Source organism: Python bivittatus, unplaced genomic scaffold (genome assembly GCF_059951505.1).
Source record: "Python bivittatus isolate LINGU-HERP-01145 unplaced genomic scaffold, Pbiv_v1 ctg000020_np1212, whole genome shotgun sequence".
NCBI lineage: Eukaryota > Metazoa > Chordata > Lepidosauria > Squamata > Pythonidae > Python > Python bivittatus.
The window spans coordinates 74,564,136-74,590,648 of NW_028277030.1; the positions used below are offsets into that span (position 1 = coordinate 74,564,136).

Consider the following 26,513-nt stretch of genomic DNA (forward strand, 5'->3'; position numbering starts at 1 on the left):
GATATTCACTTAAAAAATAGAAAGATGAAAGGCACAAGTATAGAGTGGGAAATATCTGGCTTTGAAATACAGGCTGTGAAAAAAATATAGGAATTGAAGTTGATCACAAGTTGCATAAGAGTCAGCTGCAGTGTGACATGGCTGTGGAACAACTAAAGCAATTACAGGATGGATCAAAAGAAGTACAGTTTTCAAATCATGGACAATAATAGTTCCACTATATTCTGTATTGGGCAAACACCTCCTTGATCTTGTGTCCACTGCCACGTGCCATATTCTGGGATTCAGAAAGTGCAGAGAAAACCAGTGAGAATGATCAGGAGACTATAAAAGTCTTACAAGGAGAGGCTGAGGGAATACTGTAAAGCGTAAAATACGACTGAGGTGTGGAATATGATAACAAATATTTGAAGGGATGTCACAGTGGAGGAAGGTTCAATGTATTGTCTCTCATCCAAGAGTTCAGGAACTGGAACAATGACCTTAAGTTGCAGGAAGACAATATCTGACTATTAGGAAAAACATACTAACAGTAAGAGCAAATTAACAAAAAGCACAATGACCAAAAGAGGTGATATTCAAGCAGAGGCTGGAAAGCCATCTCTTTGGGATGCTTTAATTTGCATCCTTGCACTGAGCAGATGATTGGATACAATGGCTTAAGTGTTAGGGCTGTGCACATCTTCCAGGGGGAAGTTTCTTCAATCTCCACATTGGAGAAACATCACAGCTCCTTGCTTCTGAGAGCAAAGCAGCTGCTTTGTTTTACTTAGCCTGTTCTGCCTACCTCTTCTTTTGTTTGTGTGTTTGCAGTAATAGTAGCAGTAATACAACATCAATGGTTTGGTATAATAATGCCAATATATTGGTATTATTACAATATATTCCCAATTTAAAATGGCAACTTAAAATTTAGAGCCTAAGTGGCCGTAATATTTAAAACAGTCATTGGCATTTCTATCTGAAATACATAAACCAACTTCACAGAGGCCTGTAAAAGCAAAATATTTCTAACACTTCCTTAAAAAAAAAAGATTGACTAATTGTCTTGGAAGCTAGTTTTAGAGGGCTGGGGCTAAATGGGAAAAACTCTCAACCATGAGATACCGGTTAACTGTGTCTGGATAATTGGACTGGGACATAGGTCCATGAGTCATAAGCAGATTTTTTCAAGTAGCTGGGTGTGTCAGAAGAGACCCAGAAGTGCCTTCCAATTAGCCACAGAAAGCCTCTTCTGGGATTTGCAAATGCCAGTACAGGTAGCCCTTGACTTACGATTGTTCGAAGTTATGCTGGCGCTGAAAAGGTGACTTATGACTGGTGCTTGCACTTATGACCATTGCAGTGTCCCTGTGGTCACGTGATCACAACTTGGGTGCTTGGCAACCAGCATGTATTTACAATGGTTGCAGCTTCCCAGAGTCACATGATCACCATTTGCGACCTTACCAGCTTTGTATTCCTTCCTTTTCCTTTTAACAATCTTGATCTTTAGTCCCCTCAAATAATGTCCTAGAACTTGATTTCTTTTCAATTTTTCTTTGTCCCTTCACACAAAATTCTTTAAAGCTTTAACAAGACTCTTTTGTAAATCCAATATAGGAAAATTATCCAGGTCACTCTCTTGGTTTGTTATTTGTATATCCCTTTTAAGACATCAGATGGTTTCTTTTGTATGTCCAGTGTAGCATCTTTTTCCATATTCTTGTAGCCTGTCATTTTTAAATTCACTTTCAGATGTCTCAGTCTTGTCAGTTAAAACTTGTTCCTCTTCTATAACATCTTTTAAACACAGTCTATCTATAGAGGCAGACATTCTTAAAATTAACTTCTGGGTCCTTTGTTCCAAAATATCCTTCAGTATGTCGAATGTTAAAATATTTTGCTCCATTCTGTATTAGTCAAATTTAAGTGTTCTTCTCCTTTGATTGTAATATTTAATTCCTTCTAGTTCCCTCTAGTATCCAACCTTCAAAGTCCCATTCTATCATGTTTTTTTTAAAGAATTCAAAACGACAGCATTTTCCCACAGGAAGGATTCTTATAATTAATTCCAAAACCTTATTTCAAATCCATCTGGACCCTTAGTCTGTTTGTAACTTTCCAAAATCAAAGTTCTAGTCACCTTTTTGCTATATATTTAAAGTCCTTAAACTTGTATTTAAAATTTATTTCACTAAGGATTGAAGGAAACTCATCCAGTGTTTTCAGACTTGTTGATCCAACGATTCCTAATAGGTGAAAAGCAGTTAACAAGCAATTTCCGAAAGTGATTAGAAAAGGAAATATGCAAACCCATTGTCCTTTTAAAGGTGCTGACCATGGTTTGAGCAAGATGATTATTCCATTGTCTCCCAAAACTCTAAACCCATCGGAGACAATCTTGCAGTCTCCTCACAAGGAGCAACTGTCTGGAGCATTTGTGGGTGATCTCAAGTCCTCTCCTTGTCTGGAGAGAAATTACAAAGAGATGGTCTACTTGCTGGCTCTTCATTCCACTGTAGTTGTTGGCTCTGCTTTTAGTGGGGCTGTCTTCAGTTTGCCATTTCCTCCCTGGAAGTCCCAAGATAGTTACTTTATTATGTGCAAATTTTCTGACATGCACATGCTCTTAAATGACTTTTTATTTTAAAGTGTGTATACAAATCATCCAGGTCTCCAGCTCCTAAATTAAGAGCTAATTTGGACATTAGATGGTTCTTTTCAGTTTGTAACCATGTTAAATTATCTGTTTATTTATGTGAAATACTGAAAAATCTATCATTTAAGAAGCTGTCCATTTTGCATTAGAGAAAAAGAAGCAATCAATCTGATACTTAGTAGAAACTGGTGAATCCATTTAATCAAATATAATACAGGTAGTCCTCACTGACTGCAATTGGGACCAGCAACTCCATTGCTAAGCAACACAGTCGTAAAGTGAAAAATCATGTGACTGTGCCCAACTTATGACAGCAGTTCGTCATTTCTGGATGTGGTCGAATCACCACAGATTGTTAAGCGCAATGTCAGTGACCGCAACTTGTGACTTCCTGCCAGCTTCCCCATTGACTTCACTTGTCAGAAGCTGGCTTTGAAGGCACAAATGGTGATCACATGATTGCTGCAACCATCATAAATGCATGCAGGTTGCCAAGCACCCAAATCATGACCACATGACTGTGGGGATGCTGTGATGGCTGCCACTTCGAGGACCAGTTGTAAGTCTCCTTATCTAGCACCATTGTAACTTCAAATGGTTGCTGAATGAATGGTTGGTAAGTGAGGACTACCTGTACTGATTCCCAGACTAATATGATATGGGCCCTCTTTATTCATAACTGCTACTGCTGCCTTCTCTCTTCTTCCAGTCCCAGGAAAAAAATAAAATATTCAGTTTGTACTTCATATCTAACTGTATATTTTGTGCAAACTTAAGTCACTTTAATTTGCATAACCTTGATTGTCCTGGCACAAACAGTAAGTGGATTGTTCTAAGTTTTACGGAAGGAGAAGACAGATGTCTGGAAGCTGACACTTCTCCTAGTGGATCTCTATAATACCAAATCATATTTTGGCATAACTTCCTAGCAGCCTTCTATTTTTAAGTGAAAAGAGACAAGCTCAATTCACATGGTTGAGAAAGCTTATAGTTGAGAAAGCTTATAGCATGATATTTAACTGTGCTGTTTGGCAAACTAGAATGAGAACTCAGTAGAAGTCTGCAAACTGTATTAGCAGTGAGTGTGAACTGAGTTAGGATCTGAATTGGCAGTCAGTTTTGGGTATCGTTCCTGGCAAAGAGTGTCTCCATTTTAGATTAACAACAATATAAAGATATAGCTTATCTTAACTAACGGTATGTGAAAATAAGCCTGCTTTATAAGCTTTCGTTTGAAATTGGCTGTTTCCCATTAACTGTTGATAAAACATTGTGTTCAGATGTCATAACAAGCAACAATCACTCCAAAATGTGTGAGAAAAGGAGGGGGAACATATAACCTGCAGTTAGGGCTAAACCATAGTTTAGTATTATAGGAAAATAAGACTTCTCCAGCATTTGCTGAAAGCTGGAAATGATTTGGTGAATGGACAAAACAGGAAGTAACATTTATTGTTTATATGTTTGGAATTTAAACCCATTGTTTGATTTGGTGTAATTCAATACCATGTTTTGGTTCCCTGGGTTATAAATTCTCTTTTTTATGTTTTGGGATCACAGAGGCGCAATATTATGACATTTGCTCTAATTGTAGTTGCCTGCAAAGTAGTCCTGGATACTACTGGTTGAACTAAGTGAAGGAGTTGACACTTGTGAGTAAAGTCATAAATATATGGTGTGCAAGACTCATTCATATAATGCTAAATCATGATTTTTCATTATGGTCTGAAGCAGCCCTTTGTCCAACAATCTAATCAAATCAAATTTTTATTACAGTCATAGACCAGCATAAATCTAATCTGTTTAGTGCAAAACAGATGTTTTGTTGTTTTTCTTGTTGCATTGCCTGTTTCTCTGATTATCGGGAGAAAGGGGAAAACATTTCTTATATAAAGGAAATATGAATATTTCAATAACCTTCAAATGTATTTTTGATAGAAAATTGTTGAAAAAATGTTTGGAGAGGAATGTTCTTTTTCAGTAGAATAAGGAGAAGGCTAAACAAAAGCAGGTGTGGGAATATTTTAAACAATGGTATTTATTCAAACTTTATTGCCGAAGTCTTATATATGTTACTATAATCACTTCTGAATTCACATATTTGTGTACTGCATATTTGTATATTTTTTCCATGTCAGAACTTGTTCATAGTCAAACTGAACATGTTCCTATATTGATACTTAACATTCAGAAATGTGCTGTGCCTTGCTGTAATTTACTAAAAAGGTAGTATAGATAATTGAGCCATGATGGTAACACTTGTATTCTGCTACATTGCAATTTATTTTTGAATTGGATAGTCATAGTGCATTTATCAGGATTTGTTAAAGGGAAGGTCATGTGTGTGCCTATGCACACGTGCAGGGTAGATGGGCAGCTTTGCATATATTATTAATTGGCATCCTGAAAATAAGCTGAGCCAATTAGGGAAAAAGAGTCATGGAGTATTTGAACAGAGGCTCCGAAGAGAGGCTCCATCAATGAACAGCCAATAACAGCCAGTGGCACTACTAACAAGAAGATGGCAATAAGGAAGATTTCCAATTGACACACCAGCAGGACAATGCTGGTAGGATGTTTATAATGTGTATATGTGTGACATACACACATACTTGCTGACCTGCCAAATGTAACTGGATAGCTACCTGTTAAAAGATTGGGAGGCATTTGGGGATATTGAGGGACCTCCAACATTAGTTTGGGAGGATTCATAGACATCCCCTGCACAGCTGCTTTCCCTTTAAACACAACACACCAAAAGGATCAACCAACTCACTAAGGGCCATGGAGTACTGAAGTAATAGCACTGAACCTTTAGAGGTAAAGAAGGATAAAAGATAATCTAGTAGAAGGTGTAGGTGTGAGAGAACTTTGCAATAACACTGCAGCATGTGAGATTTCCAATCTGACCCACTTGTCATGAGCTCCTTTATATATTCTTTCTTTAAAAAAACTTTATCTAATAGGTGTATTCTCAAAGTTATGATCTGAAAATAATAGGTTAGGATATTTTTGGTTTGGGAAGAAAGAAAAAAAAGGTTAAGGTCATGCTTCGTATTTTTGAGGTTTCACACTGAATTCTTGGCTTCTTCTGGGCTGGGAGGGAAGCTACTAGGAGTCCCTGGTGAATAATCTTGCTGCAATTTTTGTCATGTACAAGAAGGATTGACTGGGGATATAAATAAGTTCACAAAATTACTTATTTTGGGAATATTAGATAAGTTTGTACTTTTATTTTTTCTGATTTTAGTTTAACTTCTTGCCTGTGCTTGTAAAAGTAACAGCAAATGCTAATTCAGATAGTTTTCTGCAGTTTGGATTCTTTCATGATGCTGGAATGGTAGAAATAAAAGGCAACTGATACTGAGTTTCAAGCAGGCCTCAGATATCTTTTTTGATATTTACTTATCGAACCTTTTAAGCTAAAACATGCTTATTTTATTGGGACTGAACATACCATTACTGAACAGAGAGGTATATGGAGGCCTGAACATAATTAAGATTAACTCTGAAAATCTTGAAACCATGTTGCAACTTTTTAATAAATATTCTTAAAATGTAAGCGGACAGTCTTCTTCTTTATGTGGATGGGAGCCAGTAGCCTTTGTTACTCAGCCAGATTTCTTTGGCATGATATTCTCATAGAAGTGGAAACTTTAATTGTGCTAAAGAGGAAGGAGATGAGTCATTATCCGAATTTTCATAACATGCTTAGTTCAATATTTATTTGAGTGAACTTCCTTTTATCTGGAGATAAAAGGACCATGGGGAAAATATTCAAGATTCTTCATCCATAATGCTTGTATTTATTTCTAGCAGGTTGTAGCCACCAGAGTATGTAAAAATCAAATTCAGCGTTCAGTTCTGTATTAAAATATTAAATATTAAAATATTAAATACATGATTTTGTTAATAGAAATTGAATGCAGTGAACTTCCTAAGATTTTAAAAAATCAGATATATCAGCTATAACAATTTTAGATCTTAAATCAAAGTTATTGTTTGTGTTTATTTTGTTTGCATACATTCACAGTCTTGTCTCCATGATCATAGATATGTTAAATAATACGGTAGTCATATTTTAAAAATATGCAGTGTAATCTGGTGAGTGGGAAAGTTGGTTGTCACCATGCTTTGTCGACTTTCTACCATAAAGATCACAACTTATTTCTGAAAAGTTTCAAAGAACCTTGTTGCATCCAACAAATTTATTATAATATAACATAAGCTTTCTTAGTCTGGAGTTTAGATTTTAGCTGGCTTAAACATAATATATTTATTAGTCTTTAAAGTTCTACAATTTTTTGTTTTGTTTCAGCAGGCTAACATTGCTATCCCTCCAGAAAATTACCCAAAGAATATAATTCTGTGCATGTGTATCTAGAATATAGACCATTGACTGTAATATGGCTGGTTTCAAAGTAAATATGCCAACAGTGGAGGTGATAAACCTTGATCTTCCAACTTCACAGCAAACTATTAGTGGGCTCTTCATTTGTATATGAATATCCTTTGTTTATTGAAAGCATAAGTGCAAATATACCTTAAACTTCTAAAATATAAAGTTGAATTCAAGGGTAAGTTTATGTCAGTGAAGAGGCAGATGGCAAAGGAATGGAGAGTTCCATTTGCAGCCTCTTCTCTGTCCCTGGAGCTTAGGGATCATGTAAAAATGTGCTATATTATTGGAAAATGCCCCCCCCCCCCAATTATTTGGCATAGATTACTTGCAGGACCATTTCCTTCTCTATCATTGGCTTTGCTCTCTTAGAGCTTCAGTGAGGCATCAATGGCTTAATTTTGCTAAGGGACAACTTGCTGTTGGAAGTCAGGCAGTCTCCTTGTTAGAGTTTATAGGGAGCTTTTAGCTTTTTCTTTTTTAAAGAGTTTTAAATTTAAATAATTTTTAGGTAGGCTTTAACAGCTTGATCTTGGGATTTTATTGTTTTATAATTTGTGTTAGCTGCTTAGAGGCATAACATGGGAATAGGCAGAATATACATTTTTAAATAAATAAATGTGTTGGCCTGCTGGGCCTACAGGGAAGCAAAAAAAAGAAGAGAACATTATGTTGTGCAACTGGAAGTCTGCTAACTCAACATTTGATTCCAGTTTTATGACATTTGAGGAATTCTAAAATTAGGAAAGTTGCTCTTTTCTATATATAAATGAAGATCAATCAAATTTTCAAACATTTATTTAAGTGAGCCAATAAAACTGGTAGATATTTTTTCAACACCTTTTAAACTGTTTAAATGACATGACAAAACCTAGTTTTTAACAGAGTAAAAAAGAAAACTGCCTAGAAAGTAGTGTATACGTCTGGCCTCTCATGTTGCCTCTCATTTTTGGAATGTGAATCATATTGCATCAAATTAAATGTTTCTTTTTCTTATCTTTGTCTTGATAAGAATGGCTTCTGTCTGGCAAAGCCTGTGTTGATAGCTTGTCTTTATTAAAAGGGATTGGCAAAAGCAAAGATAACAATATGAGCTAGCAAATACAGTAGCAATTTAACAAGTATTGGCTTGCTTAAAATGTGATCGTCTTCTTTCTTGTATTATAGGAAGCTTATTACAGTAACTCACTGAATATCTGTCAGTCTGGGGGGTGGGAAGAGAAGGAGCGCAGTGAGGGAGTTAGTAAATAAACCTTCATATTTAGCAGTGCAGTGCGTCTTCAAAGATTGCTCAGTGAGTGCCAACAAATAGAAAACAATTTTTTTTGTTTTGTGAGATTTTCTTTGTAGCTTACTTAAAAATTCTAATGCTCTAATGCTCATCTTTGATGCCATAGATACAGAGAAAGAGTGCCATAACTAAGTCAGATGGTACAAAATATAGAACATGTGCAGAAGTTCATCTTAAATGGTTAAATGTTTATTTATTTATTATTAAATTTATATGCTGCCCATCTCCCCCAGAAGGTGACTCTGAATGGTTTACAGTTGAAATCCGAGACAATAAAAACAATAAAAATATAAATATCCACAATTAAAATAACAAGTAACAATTTTATATAAAAAGCCAATATACAATTCAAGAGGATGGGGCGAGCAGTATCGATCATCCCACCAGCCAATTTCAACAGTGAGAGCTCCCATCCACCCCCAGGCCATCTGGCATAGCCAAGTTTTTACATTTTTTTGGAAGTATTAATTGATTCATACTGACATTATCACTTTTTTAGCAGCTAATCCAAAGGGGAGATGGGGCAAGATAAAGAAAAATAGATGTATAACCTGTCCTGTGGTTGCAGATGGACTTATCTTTTGTCTGTTTCCGACACAGCTATTCTAAAGTGAGGAAGGAGGTAGAAGCTTCTGTTTTTATCTAGCTGCCTTGGGTTCATTGCTCCCCTGACGTAGGAAGATCTGGGGAGGGTATACACACTATGATCATCTAATTAAGCCACTAATGAATTCAGCATCCCACGTTGTAAAATGCATTTCTTTCTAAAGCACTTTTTTATTGCTTCCAGTGACTGGATTCTTTAACTCTCTGGAGTTGAGAAGTTTTTCAGTTTGAGGAAACTGATTACTAGATTTGCAGGTTTAGTGAAGACAACTATTTTCAGTTGGGTCCAGATTTATTTCGGTGAGAATCCTGGGACAAAAGTGGTTGCGTACATACCAAGCTTTTCAAACTTTTAAGCCTGTAATAGAGACACAACTTAATAAAGCATTTTCAGTGAAAAGGAAGTGACATATTTGGGGTATAGTATTGTGCCTTTGTTTTGAAAAGCTAGGGCATGTGTAGGTATATTTTATGGAATCACAAATTTGAAGGGAAATTTTAAGCTCATCTGCTTAATCTGCTGATTCAAGGAATCTTCTCCAACAGCATCCATGAGAGAAGCTCATCTAAAAGTGCCTAACAGAAGAGGAGAGGCTCAAGAGAATTTGGGCTCGATCTGCATCTGGAGTATATTTATATGTATATTTCTTCAGGCATCCTGAAATTACAACATTTTCATTTTTTCCCCTAACTTAACAAAATAATGTATTATTCATTGGTACTGTATTAAAATAGTTAACAGCAAATTCAAAGCGATGTAGATCTGTGCATATCTTATGGAAGTCCAATAATTTGCTAATCTTTCCTCTAAATTGCATAAAGAAAGCTATGTTGCTGTAGGATAAGAAAATGGTTCTTAAAGTCCAGCATTAAAAAGGAAAAAAAATAGAAAAGAATCCTGTGGGGAAAAATATACATTTGAACATAGGAAATTATTTTTCTGTTTCATATATGATGCATGAGATTAACTTTTAGTGTTAAACATTTAAGCCAGAAAGTTTCTGTTGCAGAAGTTACATAAAATACCCCCCCGCCATCACTACTGTATAGAGATTCTGGCAAACACATACTGAACTATTGATTTGCTAAACATTCCTCAGGAAAGCAAACCTTTTCAAAGAATAACTGCTGGTTGATTTTTACTACTGTATCCATGTTTCATATCTGTGTTGCAAGGTACATAAGGATCTGGTATGCTATGCACTTCATAGCGTCGCCTTTGAAAACAAGAAAGGAAGTAGTTTCCATATACACTACTCTGTAAACATGCAACATTCTCAAAGGTTGCAGTGGAAAAGATTCACTTTGTTCCAAGCCTCACTTTCTTTTTCAGATAGTTCTAGCTGATTTTACTTGAATAACAGACTTCTTTTTCTTCCTGAAGCTCTTTTGGGGGGGGATCTCTTCTTCCTTTCTGCAAACACTTGAATACTTGAGGTACAATAGTGGCCAGCATGACTTGAATAGAAAGAAATTGCAATGAATGGTCTGATTCTAAGAGTTATTAAACCTTTGGACCTCTTGTTTGCCCAGTTTAAGTTTTTTTAATTGACTTGCACATGCTGTGGTTTCTAGACAAATGTGGTAATTGGAGGGAACCAGTCTATTTGTTAACTCATAAGTTATTAAAAATTGGATACAATAGAGTTCCTTCCTGCTCTGTTTCTTACTTTCTCCAGGAAGCTGTAGCTTATGACTCAGGGCTGTTTTGGAGAATTTCTCCTTCCATTGACCACTTTTCATGGCACTTGAATGGTAATCTTTGTCCAATCAGTAAGCACATTACCTACTTTCGATTTGAAAGAATTGACCTTTTTGGGCAAGTATTATTGCCTGTTATACTATATAAATTTCTTCTGTAGATTAACTTTATAACCACTTTTAATCTAAAGATAAACATACATAATCATATATGCACCACCCAGAGTCACGTTGTTTGAGTTAGTTGGCCTTATAAATTTCAGAAATAAAATAAAATAATTCTTATGCCCCCTTGATGTGTAGTTTAATATTAGGTGTGAAGGGAGATGAAGTTTCAACTTCATGGGGAACAGGTAGTTGCATTTCAAGAAAGGCCTTTCCTAGCTCGTTGTTTTAATATCTTTTACATTGTGAGATAGGGAGCTTTTGGAGATGTTATGCAAATCCCTGTCAAAATGCTAAGAATCCTCTTATCTCTAGACAGCCTTGTTTTCTTGATATAGGATGGTGATTGGGCAGTGGTGTGCTATTGTGAGAATCAATGGAAGTATCTAGTAGGAAGGAGAAATTTCAGAAGTAGATCAACTGGAGGTATTTAATGGTCCCCAACTTAACATAATTACTTGTTAGATTTATATCCTGCCTTTCCTCCAGGAGCTCAAGACAATATACATTGTATTTCCCTCTCTGGTTTTCTTGGTACAGCAGCATTTCTCAACCTTGGCTACTTGAAGACGTGTGGACTTCAACTCCCAGAATCCCCCAGCCAGCCAGAGGTTGAGAAGCACTGTACAGCACCAGGGCTACCAGATATGCATAAATCTGGACAATCATTAGATGGCAGCAGTGCACTGGCTCATAGCGCTGGCTACTGTAAAAACAGGTCCTGGTGCTGCCATTTCATACTGCTTGCTTCCCAAGCAGTAAAATTATAAAGCATAATTTTATAAAATGATAAAGTAAAAAGCATGATTAAACTGTTGCATTTGGTTTAAAATACATTCTCATTAAGCTAAGTTGGTTTTATTCCTTAAGAAACATTCTAGGATTGTAGCTGTGATAACTATTCCTATTTTCTGTAAGATTGATCTGTTTTCAGGGGAATAATTCTGCCAGTTCAGGAAATTAGAGCTGTGCCATACAAAGAGAGAGGCTACTTTCTTATGCATTATTTGAGCGTCCTTATTAAAAATTTGAATACTTTGTGGTTTTTAGGATTAAAGGCACGGTGAAAGTATTTTGCTTCAGGAAATAAATGGTACCCTTCATTTAGCTGTTAACCATAATTAGTAGTTTTCATTTCTGCAGAGAGGAATCTTTAATTGCAATGTCAGATAATGGAATATAACTATCATTCTTGATTTGCATTTTCAGGACTCTGAAAATGGTGCCATCTTTCTGCCAAAAATGATTTTGGGTCTTTTTGTGTGCATGTGTGTGATAATTCCATGTGGTAAAGCATGTGTGGGTAAGTTACTATGGGTTGGGAACATACTTATTTTTTTTCAATTGCTTTGACACAGGGCTGCCAGGACCAGCTAATGGTATGATTATGTCACAAGAGTATGGGCTGAAGTATTATACACTGCAGGGATATTGAGGCTCATTCAGATAATCTGTTTTAATGTTTAATGTTGTTCCCCCCCTCCCCCAAAAGTGGCTTTTTGTCACTAAACGTAGCTCACTGTTACAGGCTCTGGGGGTGCAAAGTGGAAATTGGTTGTCCCTGTTAGGAAATGAAAGAGTTTACATTTTGAAGTATTTCCAAGATCAGCTTATCCCAAATGGTGACCCTCCAGATTCCCAGAATCCTCAGCTAATGCCTTGTGAGAGTTGTAATCCCAACATACCTGGAAGGTTCAAGATTGGTAAAGACTGGTGTATGTGTCAATCTGTATAATTTGCAAGGTCCAAGCTAAGTTTTGACAATACCTTTGGTGTGCTGGCTGTTAAGAAATAAATGAGGTATCAGATTACAGTACATTACATAGATTGACAGGATGTTATAATTGCTTTACATTCCAAAATCAGGGAAATAATAACTTCAGTTTAATTTGGATGAAAGACCACCTGTGAGATGTTTCTGAATACTCCAACAGCTTTGCAGTTTTAAATCTTATTAGTACACAAGCTCCGAGAATTCAGGGCTTTGCAGTACCGGACTGAAAAAAGGTTCAGAAGTGAGAAGAATTGGCAGTATCAAAGTGATTGATCTCCCTGCGTGTATGTAATATGGGTCAAATCCATGTTTGGCTTGAAATTTTAAAAGCCCTCAGAGAGATTAATGTTTTCCCTTTAGCTTTCTTGTCTTTCTAGAATAACTAGAATGACTACAATAGCTGGAATACATTGGTGGTTTTATTAGTCTGTTCATGAAATTTCTTGTTGATGTCTTAACATGCTTAAATTGATGAAGCTGGTCTTTCCATCTGATTTAAAATTTTCTTACCCACTGATTGGCTTATTACAAATATGCTTATGTTCAGTGGTGCATTGAAAAGTCACACAAATAGAAAGGGTTTATCTTGAATTTATATGAATTTCAGCTTAGATAAAAATGGACTCATGTTGCACTAATACCATGGAATTTTGGCCAAGGTTTGTTGAAGAAGCCATAAGAACTGGATTCATATATAGCACTAAACTACAAACTATGGTTTATAAATGACAGGAGCTAGTTGTATAGATATGTTATGCCAGTGCTAGATAAATGATAAATGCATGATATGAGTTCTCAAGTATGAATTTAATGACTTAAGTAACCAGTATAGAATTGGTGAGCCTTGTCCCATGACAGTTAATCCTACAGGGAGCTCAGAACTGGGGTTAATGGGATCAGTTGACAGCTAATCATTGAGGTTAATGGATGGTTAATTAGAATATAAGAACCTTTTCAGGTCTGGTGCTATTTTACTGAAACCACAACAGGTTATTATGCAAGATACTTGGCATGAAATCTTCCTTTTCATCCTCTTCTAATTCCTTGCTAATGAGACATATACACTGATTGCTCTTCTGTAATCACAGTACCGAACTGATGGAACAACTCCATTTATATAGCTGGTTCAAGGCACAGTGGTGTCCTAGAAAGCTCTTAGACCTAGTGTATGGTTTCTAAGGCATATTCCGTAGATTAGCATCATGTGCCAATCAAGCCACTGTGCCTTAGTCAACGAATCATGATTAATGAAATGATAGCTAGGCACACTGTAAATATAACCCCAGAATCTAAGTGAGCAAAGGTGTATTTTCATCTGATTTTAAAAGGATTCTAAGGTGCTCTTGTAAAATGCAGAATGGCTGTGTTTGTGATGCTTGCTCACAAATTTGAGTGGGCTTGAAATGGCTTCCTCAGGTCATATATTAAATATCATGCTTTGAACAAATTCCTTTTTTCCTTCATGATCCCAGGCTTTTTCTAGTAGTCAAGCTATATTTTGGGTTTTCTGATATCATGAGGTTTTTTTTAATCAAAAAGTGAAATTCTTTGATAATTGAGTCCTGGAAAAAGAATTGTTGTCAGTTGCGCAATCCTATTGGCAAAAATGGTTGTCTATAGCACAGAATCCTTTTTAAAAATAATACTGGATAGTATAATAAAATACATTGCCTAGCTTTTTAGTATCTGTTGCATTTTTGTGCAAAGAGAGTTCATGGAAATACAAGATCTGAGGACTTGTGTTTTTTGTCTAAACTACTGTCCTTATGTATTCATTATTATTTATACCGTTGTAGTCACTATTTCTTTAAACCATTTATACCTCACTTTTATGTCCTGCCTTCCAGCCTGAAATGCTGTCAGAACAATTTACAAAATAAAAACCAAAAAAAAAAAAATATCTCTGCCTTCAAAGTTATAAGGTAAATTAGACTTTAAAAAGGTATCCCTGAGAAGGAAAACAAAGCAGAGAAAGAGAAGGAAAAGAATACATGGCAAATGAATTTAGTTGTGGGCTTCTCGTGCATTATGATTTTGTTGGATATATTGTGGCTTGGAGTGGACTAATTAGTCCCCCAAAGTTACTGTTGTAATGGGGGTTGGTAAGGAAGGGAGTGAGTGCTCAATCCCTCTTGTCATGATCTACTGAAGTTCTCTGCTGGGTACAGAGGAGGGGTTTTCTTTTTTGGCAGTGAGCTTGATTTCTAGCATTGCTATTCCAGCCCACTGACTTTTCTGCATAGGCTTTCTTATAACTGTCATTCAAAAGCATAAGTAAAAGATGAGTGTTTCATCCTGGATGAAGAAATGTTTAAAGTGGACAGTTCTATTGCTACTCAGATGTTATTACCCTCAGATGTTGTTGAACCACAGCTTTCCTTGTCCCTGCCCACTAACTGATCCATTTAGAGGTGATGGGAGTCAACAATATCTAAAGGTTGATTGCAGGTTCTCCACCCCTGCTCTAAATGATTTAAACAGCAGGCTGTCTTCTCTTATATATGTTACTTAATTGTTCATTAAGAGCATCTCTTCTATCTTGAATATAATAGTAGGCTGTACAGTAGCCTTCCCCAGTCTGGTACGAGGAGTATTGAGCACTGACTCCCTTCCTTGCCAACCCCCATCACAACAGTAACTTTGGGGGACTAATTAGTCCACTCCAAGCCACAGTATATCCAACAAAACCATAATGCACGAGAAGCCCCTAGACTTGAAATCATAAAATGCATGAGTTGGAAGGCACCATAGATCATATAGTTTAACCATCTTCTGCAGGAATCCACTAAACCATCGCCACAGATGGCCATTTGAAAACCCTTTAGTGAAGGTGAATCTACTACTGATCTACTTAATAGCTCTTACCATCATTAAATTCCTCCTAATATTCAGGCTGAATTTCCTGTCTTAATTTCAATCCACTGGTCTTTGACCTCCTCTCAGTTTCAACATAGGACAAGTGTGCTGCTACTTGCATGTTACAGCTTTTTTGGTATTCGTAGATAAATATCATATATTCCCTTAGACTTCTTTTATTGGATTATGGTTTTTGTCATTTGCAACAAAAGCAGTGTGATTATTGTGTTAGTTGGAGATAAAAAGAACTAAACTGTTGCACACATTAAGGCACCAGTTTGGGGAGGACTGGTCTCTAGGACAGGATCTGCTCAATTCTAATACTGTGAAATTCCCTGCCTAGAGGCATGCTTTAAAATCCCACCTGTTGTCTCTTAAATGGCATGTTGAGACAGTTCACGTAAGCGTTTTGGATGTGTATGGTGGCTCTCCTGTAATTTGTAGTTATTAGTTATGTTTTTATGGATTATTGGTTTTTAAAATGAGATAATGTATAAAAATTAATGAATAATAATTATTGGCTGTTCAATTCTTCAGTTCTGCCTGGAAGATCTGGGGAGAGAGCAATATAATCCCAAGGCAGGCAATGCAAGCTTGTCATTCTGCAACATTCTTGGTCCCGTGATTGAAAACCCACAGGCTAATTCCTGCTTTTATTTCTAAATTCCTTTGTTTCAGCAATTAAAGGAAAGGGGAATTTTAAGAACTAGTTAAAAAGAATTTTGACCTTTGTGGCTTAATATAATGGATGATGTCAGAATGAGTTTGACATTCCAAGCACATTTTTAATCAAGCAATATTAGTCTGCCATGTTCTCTCAAACTTCTATTTGATAAAAGGAAAATAAGTGAACCAAAGCAAAGGAGAAATGGCAGCCTAACAAATGATTTCAGTGCTTTATTTTAGTAGAGAGGGAAACCTAATGTTGGTATCACATTTGGGGGGGAAGTAACTTTTAATCCAAAGAAGAAGAGGTGAAACATCTAGATATCTCCGAATACTATTCACTGTCATTGTGGAAGGTAATTAAGGGAATTATCTTTGTGGAAGAAAATTAAGGGGAATTCCTGATTGCCTGCTAAGAGTTTCAGGGTTTAAAGCATTTCAGCCCAGTAACACTCAGAATTTGGTAGCTCTTTTTTAGTAATTAGTTTGTATGAGCTGTGCAGAAATTATCAGTCTTCAGAATTTGCTTCTCCTGAAAAGATTAACAGTTTGTTTTTGAGAACTCTTAGAAACGCTTAGAACATTTTTGGTGAGTAGCAGGGTATTATAATTGCAGAAAATGCTGTTTTATCTATTCTGTTTATGAACACTGGTTTACATTCTGATAGGCATCCAGGTTTACATTCTGATAGGCTTCATCCTTGAATTGTGAGAGTCATATAGCTTGAAAATCATTACTAAAATGTTATCGCATGCCTCTACATTCAGATGAGGCTGGTTTTCCTGAGAACTTTTTCTGGAAGAAGATTTTGACTGGTATACCATTGCATAACTCTGAGAACTATATTTAAATTTCTTAATTGTGTTCTTTTCTAGATGAACACAAAGATGTACAGAAGAAAACTTTCACCAAGTGGATAAACACTCGTTTTTCTAAGGTAAGGATGGCTTATGGTGACTCTTCTCTAATCTCTTGCTTTCCAGATGTATTGAGTTTCCATGCCAGGTATTTGCAGAGAGCATTGAAGTGATCTTCCACATATCTAGAGAGCATCAGGTTAAGGAAGGCTGGCTTAAGTTATGTACAGTAAAACATAAAATCTTCAGTTATGTGTTGGATTAAAATACGTTGTATTTTCAGATTCCCAGCAACATTTTCTTTTTGCGCCTGAGTTCCTTCTTCCCTTGCCTAACTCCAGTTTGCAGAATTTGGTAAATGCATAACTTTTTGAAATACCTTTCATTATAAAGGGCCCCCTAATAGACTGTGTGCATTATATGTTTCTTGAAAGCTGCCTGTGTTGGCGGAACCTTCTCCAGAGATTCTGACCTTTCTGAAAACAAATGTTTGATTCATTGTCTTTTAAAATCCACACGCAGGAATACTACAGTTCTTTTCAGAGCTGTATGGCATTGTCAGCAGTTTGTGTTGGGATTTCTGCCAGTATCAGGAATGCAACTCCAAAGTAAATCTTTTGCTTTATACAGCAAAGAACAAAGTCATTTCATATCCAGTGATGCTGGTATGGGTGCTCAGTGTGACCTTTTGCCCAAATGAAGATCTCAGCCAAATGCAAGGTTATGTAACTTGGATAGAGCATTCCCTTGTAGATTTGGGTATATCTGTATATGATGTCCTTACAGCTGTGCATTCCTCCACTTAGTAGTACAGTACAGTTAGAGATTGAATGTAGCTATAATTTGGATAGCACAAAACTAAGGTTGGGGGTTTGCGCTCCCTGTTTTTTATTTATATATGTTAAATTTTATTAGCGTTGATGGCACCGTGTCTGAAAGCATCCTGTGATGCTTACTGTAAAGCACCTCTGATATAGTTTTGATAAATACTTTAGGTTGGTTCTAGCATAGTGTTGTATTAATGCATCAGTTTTGTAATTATTTTTGAAAATCATAGAAATCATCATGCTTGATGATGCTTGTAACCCATACAAATCTAAGGACAAACCTGAATCTCTTTGGTTGGGGTGGCAGTGGGGGAAAGACCGATTGCAGAATGATTGTTAGCCATATTGTCCCAACCTTTCACTTTACCTTTCTTAATTAACACTTGGGATAGGCAACTTGGTACCTTCTAGATGTTTTGGACTACATTTATCATAATTCCTTGCCATTGGTCATACTGGCTGGGGCTGATGAAATTCAGACTATCCGGAGAATATCATATTGGATAGTAGTCTACTTTAGAAACTTTGTACAACAATGGGTTGAAGGCTGATGAAATGAGCTGTGTAGTATCATCATATGTCTAATTTATTTGTCTTGGTAAAATTCACTACTTAGCATGATGTGCTGTGCAGTTTAACAGCTCTGTTCAAATAATAAAATGTTGAGATAATAAGGATTCTGTGTAAGAACATTTCTGTATAACACTTTAGTAAACATAAAAGTTTTTAGATAGAAAATACCTTTCATTTTATTGGATTGCAATTGTTAAAAATAAAATTTAGGACAATTAGATGTGAATTGAAAATGATGATCTCCAGTTTATTGCCTGTAGTTTAAACTATTGCATTCAGATTGTTTTAAGGTCACTATTTTAACCTCTTTCAAAAATAATAGTATCAGCAATAAAATGTAGTATTTGCTTTTCCTCCCCTTCTGCACATGCAGTGAACTGCACTTCTTGAGCAGCTTATTGGACTGACAGAGTAAATAGCAGCTCCTATCTCAGTGTTGTCCAAACTTGGCCACTTTAAGATGAGTGGACTTCAACTCCCAGAATTCCCCAGCCAGCCATGCTGACTGGGAATTCTGGGAGTTGAAGTCCACTCATCTTAAAGTGGCCAAGTTTGGACAACACTGTCTTATCTCTTAGTTCCTATAACCACTGTACATACTTGAAAAATGATTTGGAAAAGGTCTTTGAAGGCTTCCATGTGACTCTGAAAAAAAGATGCCACTGCAGTGGCATCTTTTTTCACGCTTACGCAGGAAAGAAAAACTCTTAGATACACGGTAACCAATCATATTAACTTATTTAATTAAGTTATTTTAAGTGTAATTAAGTAGGAATTAAATGACATTTAGTTTATATGCTGGCCCACCTGCTTCTCTGTCTTCCTGTTGGAGTTTAGCCCTTGGCATGTCACTCAAAGGCCAGGTGCAGCCCTCATCTGGAGAAGTTGCACTCCTTTGCTTTAATGCTGCTTAATATTGATCAACAGTGAGGACACCAGGGCAGGATTTGATGGCAGGAATATAGGATCTCCTTAAGTGCAGAAAACTCAGGTTATCACCTTTTGAAATAAGTGAAATAAAACATGGATGACTATCCAAAAAACCTCTTAATTCTGTTCTCTGTTAAAAGATACAATTTAACTAGGATTAAACTCAAATTATAGGTAATAATTCAATATTTAATAGTGTGCAAATGGACTTTCCATAAGGGGACTTCTTCTTTGCCCTGAAGTGCCCAGGCTCTCCAAAATCTGCTCTAGGGATGTTCAGCCTTCTAGGACAGTGTTTCTCAACCTTGGCAGCTTTAAGCTGTGTGCACTTCAATTCCAAGAATTCCCCAGCCAGCAAGCTGGTTGGGAATTCTGGGAGTTGAAGTCCACACAGCTTAAAGATGCCAAGGTTGAGAAACACTGTTCTGGGATGATGGCTGACAAGTTGAAGTCCACTCATCTTAAAGTGGTCAAGTTTGGACAACACTGTCCCATCTCTTAGTTCCTATAACCACCGTACATACTTGAAAAATGATTTGGAAAAGGTCTTTGAAGGCTTCCATGTGACTCTGAAAAAAAGACTTCTTGTTTTACTGAATAAAGCTGTTTCATCAGCTAGAAGAATTAGTGGGATTCTGCTCATAATTTGTAAATGGACTTGGAGCCATAATTTTACACTGCTTTGTGGCTAATTTTTAACTGGAGTTCTAGTATTAAAACCAAATTATTATAAATGATTTCCCAGAAAGGAAAAGATACCCACAAGTAGCTCATATGGATGAACATATGGATTTGCTCTTTAGTGGGATGTGTTTGTATGAGCTACTTAGAACTGAGGTTTCTCTACTAATTTTCAAAATTCTGACTGGGCGAAATGAAGAAATACAGGATATTGGAAATGTTTTTGTACTCTTCAAAGGGGGCACACATAATTTTGATTGGACTAGACAACATGTTAACCTAATTTTGAAAGCTTTTATTTCACTCTGATAGTAATTCCTTACAAATTAGGCTGCTTTCGATTACAATTTAATCTTTAAACAGTATTTTGGAAGGCAGTGTTATTTTTCTTTACTTAGCATCATGGGAGTAAATATAGTTGTTGCTCTTCAGTTCTATTTTAGAAGAAATCTATTATATATGATTTTTTTTCCTGTACTGTCATTAAAATAAGTAAATAAACTAACTGAACTATTTTTTGGTTTTGTTTTGTTTTGTTTTTGGGTGTAAATATATCAGAGAGCAAATATCCAGCCCTCCAAAACTTCAACAACATTCAATTTGTTGCTTTCTTGAATAACTGGAATGCAAACAGAAATTGAAGTAGAAAAATAAACAGATAGAAAACCACAATAAAATACTTCGCATTTAAGATGGTGCTCTAAATTTAGATGCTGGCAAAATGCACTGTATTTTATTTACTGAAACTTTTCTTCCCTTGCATAGTGACCTTTCTGCTTTGTGAATGGTTTCCCACATCAAATTCTCATGCCTTGGGTACATGAGATGGAAAATCTTGACACAGATATCAAAGTACCATATTTAGAGTACAGAAGATGAACTAGAAATTAGTTTTCTATCTATGTACTGGAACTCTTTCCTTAGTTTCTTGAATAGTAAATAACCAGTAACAACAATCTGTATGTTTGTTTCTGTGAGGTGATGAGGAGGAAGGTGTAATAACAAGTTAGTAAGAAGTGAACGTAATTAAGAGCTAAAGTAACTTCATGCTTTCCCCTTTTAATATGCCTTAATAAGTTACTCTTTAAGTACATACAACCTTTCTAGTCTTCCCCTCCATTTTTGCTGCCATTAGGGAACAGGACTAATTGTCTATATTGGTGGATATGATGGTTGTTTCCAGTTTATGAACATAGTTCAGGATCCAAGACTTGGTCATTAAGTAGCACTAAGAATCTCTTAGTTTCTCTTGGTTTATGACTGCTATCTTCAAATTTTTTCCCTAAGCACTTTTGTACAATTCCGTCACTCCTCAGCACATGTGGCCTGCCATGGCTATACCCAGGTAGATCTGATCCTGAAATCTTTGTCTGAATTGACACATACTTAGTAAAAGAGAGTTTCAAATGATCACTGATGCTTCCCATGAATAAAATAAAATAAAAAAACCTCATCCAAGTATAGTTGAAATAAACTCCTTCCAGAACCTGGTAATATTTCTGCATTAAGGTATTTTGTAGGCTGATTATCTAAACTTCAGCTATTGAGGGCCTGTGAGTGCAAACTGGCTTTGCCTTATGTTAAGTTTGTTGTTGGGTGACATAAAAGGCATTAAAAACAGAGGAAGGAAAACAGAACCTGGTAGCAGATTGGAAGCGCTCATGCTGAAGCTAAACAAAGGGTGGGAGCAAGAGAGAGAGCAAGCTATTTGTACAGTAATAGATTCCCCCCCCCCCCAAAAGAAGAATGTGTTCTTTGTGAGCTTTATCTACATAAAGTAGGCTTTCTGAAGCTTGAATCATGATCTTATTTAAGAAGGACGTGCAGAAGGGAACCAAGTTCCTGAACAGCTCTTACATGTTGCATAATGTAGCGCTTAATCTTTCCAGATATATCGTGCTTAGGCTGGGTAGGGTGGGGGGAAACTGTTTATCTTTTATACTTTATCATTTTCATCTCAAACTGAGAACTTTTCTTCATGAACTGGAACTCTTTCCTTAGTTTCTTGAATACTAAATAGAGTTTCCCTATAGTTTCTGGAAATGATACAGCCTGAATTATTTTCTCATCTCCCTTACATTCATTCCATGGTTGGATTGCAAGGAGATGCTTTGAAATTATATATTGTCTACTGCTTCTGTGGTGGAAATCCAGCAAGGGAGAGCTGGATTTCTTTGCTTAAAGACTAGCTTTTCATCACATATTAGCACTCTGGAAGCTATTATTTTAGGTAGATGTTCTGGTGGGATAATGGTGGAGGCTGGTGGAAATATGCATAGATGTTGTTTTAGATAGACAGCTGAAAGATTCTGCAATTCTTCTGGCCCTCATCTCTGTAAAATATATTCTCTAAAGCATTTCCCTGCAAGAGAAGCTTCTGATTTTCTATCTCACTCTTGGGGTACCAAATTTCTTCTGGTGCTATTCTTTTCCATCTAAGTGAATGAGAGTAGACCAAAATATGTGAAAAGTAAACTGAGCATAGCCCTGTTATAAAATTCACACTAAGAAATCTGGAATGCTAGAACATATGCAGGTAATTGTGTTTCAAAATGCTGTCTGGCTACAGTTTATCTTTTTATTTTCTTGTGTAGTATTGTGGATTTTGAAGAAAGAATTAAAAGTTATTTTTTAAAAAATTACTTATCTTACAGTGTGGAAAACAGCCAATAAAGGATATATTCACAGATCTTCGAGATGGGAGGAAACTCTTAGAACTTTTGGAAGGCCTAACAGGGAATCCACTGGTAGGTGGTTATTGTCATTCATCATCATCTTGAAAAGATAATTAAAAATATTATGCCTTTGCTTATTTACAATACTACGTTGTAAATAACTGAATGGACATTTTCAAAGTTAAAGACTGCAGGTATTTTTATGCCTCCTTGGGCCTTGAGTTCAGATGTAGGCCTTCATATTCTATATCACCTCAGAATCATGAGAAATTCTAGATACATATTTCAAAAATTATGCTTCTGGGCCTTGCAGATGTAACAAAAGAATTTCAGGTATGCAAGTGTCACACACTTCTGATCTTCTGAGAAATTTGTACTTCATTAGGGAGTAAAAAATATATAGCAAGGTGTTAAACTGGTGTTACTTTTTTTTAAAGCAGCAAACTTAAAATGCATATACGTTTGACACTTTTGATTTGATGAAAAAAAACCCAGTCTATATTGTCCAAGCCTGACACTTAGTTTAGATAATTTCTCTATCCTTAGCAGGAAGCAAAATGAAATGTCAGGGTTTTAAAAGTCCTGTTCCTCTGAATGTTGGAAATAGTACCCCATTGACAGCAAATTTAGTTAATTAACAAACAACTGGATTGATATACATGGTTCATAAATCCTGTTTCCACAGCCACAATTTTCCATTTTCAAACAAAACTACAAAATGTGCTTTCTTAACCTCATGCTCAAAGAGAGAAGAGGAGCGCATGGAACTAAAGTTTGCTGCAGTGCATTTTGTATTGTATTGCTCTTCAATTTTTTTGACTATGTTGCCAAAGTAATGCATACTGCAGGGTGTTATAATCCTATTACTTGGTTAAAACAAAGGGATATACATTCAATGGCTGGTGTGGGTCTTCCGGGCTGTGTGGCCGTGTTCTGGAAGTCTTGTTTCCTAACGTTTCGCCAGCACCTGTGACTGGCATCTTCAGAGTGCAGAAGCACAGACAGGAGCAGTTCTCTCTGTGCCCAGGGTGATGTGACCCTTTTGTGGGTATTTATAGAGATCTGGGGGGGGAGAGGATATACATTCAGTTAGATTAGAACGAGTATTCCAAAATCTGTACCTTTGCTTTACTGTGCCTTTCCTGAAAAGTTAATTATAAAATTTATTATTATTTGCACATTGTTTTCTTTTTTCTTTTTGCAAGCTAAAAGAACGTGGAACTACCAGAGTTCATGCTTTGAATAATGTCAACAAAGTACTTCAGGTTTTACATCAGAACAATGTAAGTTTCTAAAATGTTCAATTTCTTTGAAACTGGTCAGAAAAAGATAATTGTAAAGTTGTTTTCTGAATTATTGCTTGAAAACTCTGTGTTTGAGTATGGATATGTGGACTAAAATTTTTATACAACTTAACATGCCTCCTTTTAATTTTCCTAGCTGGTTATACATTGTAGATAGCAAAGTGTGCTATATGGCAAGATAATTTACTGTAAGAAGTGAACTTGTATTTCTTGTTCTTGGAGTTCCTAAAGGGGTTATAGATGGAAAACACGAACATTTATTTTGTGTGGCTGAGCCAAATTGTAATTTTGTTTGTATAAACTTCAGTCTGTTCTCAGTTGCATTAGACTCATAGAGATGTTGTTGATTCATTGGCTTGTAAGAAGTGGTCACCCGATTAAATATTGCCTATTCATAGACTTGGATACTAGCTTGACTCCATTTACAGAACTGAACACAATCACAGCACAAAACTCTTTCCTGTTTTCTGTATTTTTCTTTTACTCCATACGTGCTCCAGAATCTTGCTCTGGAACTGATAGCTCCTCAAGATTGATCTATGATATATCATTATGTAGGAGGAAAGAGAGTTGGAGCTGGAAGGTCCAGCTGCTGGAAATGGTCTTTTCTTTATAAAATGACAAATTACTTCTTTTCTCCAAAATTTATTTTTGTTGTTAAAAATGGTAGAAGGCAAATCCAGGATCCCATACAATTATCCGTCTGAAAAAAGCTCTGCTTTGGGAATGAGCTGGCAAGAAGCCAAAGGTGGTCAAGCTCCAGCAGGAGCTTTATGGTACAGACTCAGTATTGGAACTTTTTTATGGGAAAACATAAAAACTTTGTCTCCTTATTACTGATAACTATGTTGTGGTTGCAGCAATAGCTTTGAAAATATTTGTAGTGGAAGGGTTGCACTGATAGCATGAGAACTTTTTTGTGCTGCAAAAAGGGAGATATCAGGAGTTCTACAGAGCTCCTTACCTCTTCTTATCTTACTGTTCATTCTTTATGCATTTATATTGCAGGCTTTCATCCTCCTCCTGGCGAATTTTTTTTTAAGAAAATAAATTCCTTTGAATTGATCCATCATACTGCCAGTATATTAAAATTAGAATATTATATAGCAGTTAGCTACTTCAGTTTGGCTAAATTGAATTATTCACTTACAGTTAAATCATTAAGTTACATAGCTGTTACCAGGGATGTGAGGACCTAAGGTCCGCTGAGAGTTGTAGTATAATAACAGCTGGTAGGCCACAGATTCTCCATTCCTGATTTCTACTAGTTCCTTTAAAGTTTCCATGCCTTTGATTGAGAAGAGAATTTTGTTGTTGTTGTTGTTTGACAATATTTTCAGGTGGATCTGGTGAACATAGGAGGGACAGACATTGTTGATGGAAATCACAAGCTGACTCTTGGATTGTTATGGAGCATAATTTTGCACTGGCAGGTGAGCAGATTTGATGCTTTTTATTAGCCTTTGTGTGTGAATCATCATTTTGCAGTGGAATGCATCGGTGGGTATTCTTTGACTACTACCTAGAGATAAAGACCTTTGAGCCCTGTGCCAACCTATGGCTTAGTGTTTGAAGTGAGTATGAAACTCCATTTTTTGTGCTTCTTCTCCATCTTCTTTGTGTGCTGTGTTCAGAACAATGATTTACATCTTATGGTCTGTAACTACAGATGGTCCATGTGGATACTACAGGTAACTAGCAAGGGGTAGTGAGGTCATGTAATAATAACATAACTTATGTCTTATATTTAATGTAATATTTATAAAATAGAACTTATTCAAAAAATTTGAATTAAAGTTGAGAATTTGCATGCTAAATTTTGAATTAATAATTTGAATAAATCAGTTTTCTCTATTTAGACAACATGGGAAATGCCCGCTTGTCCCTTTGTTTGGATGACATGGGAAACAACTGCTTTAGACTTCTTTACTTCACATGTGGAAGAAGTCAGGGAAGATCGATTTGTATGTAAATCTGAAATTAGGGCTGGAAACATCATTTGAGCCAGACCTTCTATGTACCCTAAAGAGTGGGATCCATTTAAAGAGATTTATATAGTTTACCATTGAGTCCATTAGAGACTCTGTCTCTATCTAAAATTTAGGTATATTGGACAGAACAGAAATTTTGATTTGTTAAATCTCATGTTGCATTTCTAATTTTGGTTTGAAAATTATTGCGTTATTAATTTTAAAAGAAGGAACTTGAGCTGTTTTCAAGAATTTGTCATACCTTAGTTCAAGATTGGTTTATATTAGTGGGGAAGAAAATGTTTTAAATTTGAAACGTGCTGTTTTGAGTTCAACAAACCTGTTCTGATCTTACTGGAAGCATTTTGATGTTGTTTCAGAAGTATTCTGTGCTCAAAATATTTATGGTATGGGTGTAACATCTCTGAACACTTCTAGTGAGGTCAAAACAACTTGTTTTGAACTCAGAATGGGATGCTTCAAGCTTGAGATGTTTTGAGTATGAAACAATTTGCCCACCTCCAGATTATACTGCTTTTTCAGTAGATGGCATCCTAAGCATTTCTAATGATATATAAAAATTCATCTGTATTTTA

At 36.1% G+C, this 26,513-nt stretch overlaps 1 protein-coding gene across 4 annotated transcripts in view; it reads left to right on the forward strand.

The window, feature by feature from the left end:
- UTRN (utrophin) overlaps positions 1-26,513 on the forward strand; it is a 366,404-nt gene that overhangs the window by 35,009 nt on the left and 304,882 nt on the right. For all 4 annotated transcript variants that reach the window (XM_088141718.1, XM_088141704.1, XM_088141714.1 and 1 more), the window contains 4 exons: positions 16,976-17,037; positions 22,623-22,715; positions 23,849-23,926; positions 25,288-25,380. In XM_088141718.1, coding sequence (XP_087997844.1) covers positions 16,976-17,037; positions 22,623-22,715; positions 23,849-23,926; positions 25,288-25,380 — 326 coding nt within the window. The remainder of the gene's footprint in view (positions 1-16,975; positions 17,038-22,622; positions 22,716-23,848; positions 23,927-25,287; positions 25,381-26,513) is intronic.